The sequence below is a fragment of the Anarrhichthys ocellatus genome, unplaced genomic scaffold (genome assembly GCF_004355925.1).
Source record: "Anarrhichthys ocellatus isolate YVR2014 unplaced genomic scaffold, GSC_Weel_1.0 scaffold79, whole genome shotgun sequence".
NCBI lineage: Eukaryota > Metazoa > Chordata > Actinopteri > Perciformes > Anarhichadidae > Anarrhichthys > Anarrhichthys ocellatus.
In genome coordinates this window covers 410112-413848 of record NW_022280109.1, presented here as the reverse complement: position 1 = coordinate 413848, position 3737 = coordinate 410112, and the positions used below count along the sequence as shown (strand labels likewise).

At 43.5% G+C, this 3737-nt stretch overlaps 1 protein-coding gene across 2 annotated transcripts in view; it reads left to right on the top strand.

The window, feature by feature from the left end:
- The window catches only part of LOC116398207 (uncharacterized), a 4953-nt gene continuing 1216 nt past the window's right edge, over window positions 1-3737 (top strand). The window contains exons 1-4 of one of the 2 annotated variants that reach the window (XM_031874315.1): window positions 1-427; window positions 586-716; window positions 1355-1503; window positions 2094-2268. In XM_031874315.1, the coding sequence (XP_031730175.1) occupies window positions 243-427; window positions 586-716; window positions 1355-1503; window positions 2094-2268 (640 nt within the window). In that variant the 5' untranslated portion in view covers window positions 1-242. Of the gene's footprint in view, window positions 428-585; window positions 717-1354; window positions 1504-2093; window positions 3433-3737 lie in introns of those variants that run through there. The other variant, XM_031874314.1, reaches the window with a different exon arrangement.

Below are 3737 nucleotides of genomic sequence, written 5' to 3'. Positions count from 1 at the left end.
ATTCAGCATTCGGTTGTACCCTCTCGTGTCACTTCTGGTTGCAAAAAAACATATGGCGTCGGCCGAAATGCTGAACTACAGGCTTCAAAATGGCAGTCTAGAAACCAATGGATGTCGTCAGTGACTACTTTTACTTCTTCTTATACACTGTCTATGGTACAGACCTATAATTAATGATGCTTTATCGCCAAAAGTCAGTTAACACTCCTTTAAATTCATGTGTACTCTTATCTAGGTTGTGAATGACTGAGCTAACCAAACCCCCTGTAATAGTAACACATCTGACCTTCCAGACTCTTCTGGTGTATGATCTGATAAAGCGGAGCTACGTGAGGAGACAGACTGGGATCACAGATATTCCCTGTCCTCAGCATGAGTACCGTCTTCTGGAGGACGGACAGCCTCTTCTGGGCCTATCAGAGACCAGGTGAGGGTTCATCTGTGAGATACAGGCAGTGTGAAAAGTCTACAAAGAAATTTGACACTCTCTATGATCCTGACACCCTACTTGCATTTAATAAAAAAAAAAAAAAAAGAAAGTAAGTTTATCAAGCTATTCTTACCAAATGTTGTCTGTTGTTGTAGAGCTCATCTGGTCCTCTGGGATCTGGACTCTGGCTCTATCAAGCATGAGATCACGCCGTCCCACAGAGAGTCGCTCCTGTGCAGCGTCCAAGACCTGCAGCCCGATGTGACGCCGCGCAGAGAGATGACACGTGAGCTGCCCGATCCTCGTCCGTAAACACACATGTGTCCTCATCGTCTTCTCTGTGACATGACAACAACTTTGACATTTTACTCAGTGGGAGAGGTAGATCTTAGTGCTGGTACTCTTCCCCCGCCCCCTTCACACTTGAACCTTTACACTAACCTAATCTTCATTCTGATCTTACCAATCAATCCAAATTCCATCCTGGACCGACTCCCTAAAGCCACTTTGTGTAGGATTTTATGTGTTACTTATCAAAGTATCCATTATTATGTAATCATACTCTATGTGTAATTGGAGCAGATGTGGTCTGAGGCTGTCAGTGTTAAACCACCTGTTTGAGTCTGATTCAGTGACGTATGTCAGGTGATCTGCGTCATTATATTTTCTTTTTTTGTGCTCAACTGCTTTTAGATAGTCCGTTCAAATCACTACAGGGTTCCTCACTTTAGAGGGTTTCTCATATTTGTATATTAATATATTTGTTTGTCATAGTGAAAGGAAACAACACACAGATACATTATTACCCTTTCTTTAATATAAATAGTGATGTTCTGCTGTTATAAAAACGTATTACTTGTTATCACTAATGTCTGGATGGGCCTGTAGCTCTCAGTAACTTTGAGTTTTGGTGCCTCGCCTCAGTGATGCCGTGGGAGCTCCGCACAGAGAGCCAGTCAGCAAAGAAGAGCAGGCTGGAGCGACAGACCCAGAGGGAGAAGGAGGCCAAGAGGAGGCTGGACAGAGAGAAATACAACTCTATAGACCAGTACCTCCTTAGCGGAGATGAACAGGTACACAGCAAAAGAGCAAGAGGATTCCAAGAGATTGAGACCATAAAGTCATGTTTACAATGTTTACTGAGGTAATAAATCAAGAGAGAAGTAGAGTCATTTTCTCATAGACTTCTATACAACCAGAGGAGTCGCCCCCTGATGGACACTAGAGAGAATGCAGGTTTTAGACACTTCAGCATCGGCTTCTCTAGACAGAACCGGAGGTTGCCATCTGATTGTATATAAGTTTTATTTAATTTTTTAATGTCAGCATTGTTTGCAAAGTACACATTTTCAAGATTATTGGCTAGGAGGTAGAGAGGGTCGTTCGGTAACCGCAAGGCTGGCGGTTCGATCCCAGGCTGCTACGTGTTCTGTGCCGAAGTGTCGTTGGGGAAGACACAGAACCCCAAATCGCTTTACACAGCAGCCCACTGCTCCTAATATGCTAAGGATGGGTTAAATGCAGAGGTTCAGTTTCATATACTGTATATGTACCTGATGTAAATGACGATTATAATAAAAATAAAAATGTGAAGTTTTTTTTACATGAAGTTTCTCTAAATAAGTAAGTTGCATTACTGACTGCTACACTCTTTATTTTGTAGGTGGTGGTGTGCTCTTACTTTGCTCACCACCTCAATGTCTTCAGCGTGGCTCAGCAGGAACACCTCCACACCCTGGAGGATAAAACGTCAGAGCTGAGCCTCCACACTGCAGCCGTGACCTACAGCGGCCATCACCTGGTGCTGACCATGTCTTTGGGGTCACAGGGAGCAACAGGTACATGTGTTCACCTTTCAGTACTGATGACACTGAACCGTAGACCTCTGACAACTATCTCAAAACTTTTCCTCATTTTAATACTCCGATTGAAACTCAACTTTTATGCTTTTCTTCATATCTTGTTTAATTTATCTATTTGGCTGCTCCCTGAAAATCTTGTTGTATCTTATGGTACTGCATTTTATGTATATCTGTGAAGCACCTTGTAACTCTGGTTTTGAAAAGTTCTGGAAAGTAAAAGTAAAGTTCCTGTTTTTATCCTGCGTTAGATATCAGTCTCATGTCTGTGTGGTACCATGCAGCTGGAACAAGGACGTTCTTTAGAGACCATTTCACAGTTGTAAATTCCAAGTATGACCCAGTGTATTTCCTGCTGCAGTGCAAGGACTATATGAGTAGGATATAGTTGTTGCTGCAGAGTATATGAATGGCATAAGTTGACACTAAGTAAAAATGGACCCAGGCTGTTGCCTAGCGATGCTAATTTCTTTGTAACTGTCAATATGGTCAGGCTGGACTGATCATTCTGATGCTATGTTAACCTAGCATGAAGACCTTTTCATCTCCGTGCTAGTATAAAGGGATAGTTTTGATGTTTTGAAGGGTGGTTGTATGAGGTATTTCTCCATAGTCTGGGTATTACTACAGCAGACGGAGGTTAGAGAAACAGACCGGAGTGTCAGCACAAGAGCAAAGTAGAGAACCTCTTCAAAATAAGAAATAAGAATATGAGCGGGTTCTCCTACAGTGGGCACATGGGAGAAGTTTCAGATGGTTGCAATCTGCTGCCTCACCGCTAGATGCCGGCAAATGCTACACACTGCACCTTTAAGTGGAGTATTTTCACCACTTTACATTGCCATAAGTGAGCCCTTACCCATGAGGAGCTGAAGCCGTCATCTAGGCTCTTCAAAGCCTCAGCTGGTCCATCACAGTCATGTAACGGCAACTCAGCCACTTTCATGAAAAGTAAGCAACCTCCACTCGCCAAGGAAGACCGTGAGATGGGGTTGAAAGCTCCAGAAAAAGCTTCTATGAGCTTATGCCATTCACACACTTAATAAACAGATTCATATTTACCAGGAGAACAGGTTAGTCCAGCTGTCAGCCTTCTCTTTCTGCAACATATACTTCAAAACACAAGATAATGATGCTCATCACCCTGCCATTGTGTTCAACTGATGTTTTAATAGAATAACAAACCCACTAAGAAGAAACATTCCTTTATTAGTCCCACAGTGGGGAAATTATTCTCTGCATTTGACCCATCCCTGTATATATAGGGAGCAGTGGGCTGCCCATGCAGGTGCCCGGGGAGCAGTGTCTTGCTCAGGGACACGGTGCAGCCGAGGATCGAACCGGTGACCTTGTGGTTGGCGGACAACCATCTCTACCCAGTAAGCCACGGACACCCCAAAAATCCATCCATCCATCCATCCATCCATCCATCCATCCATCCATCCATC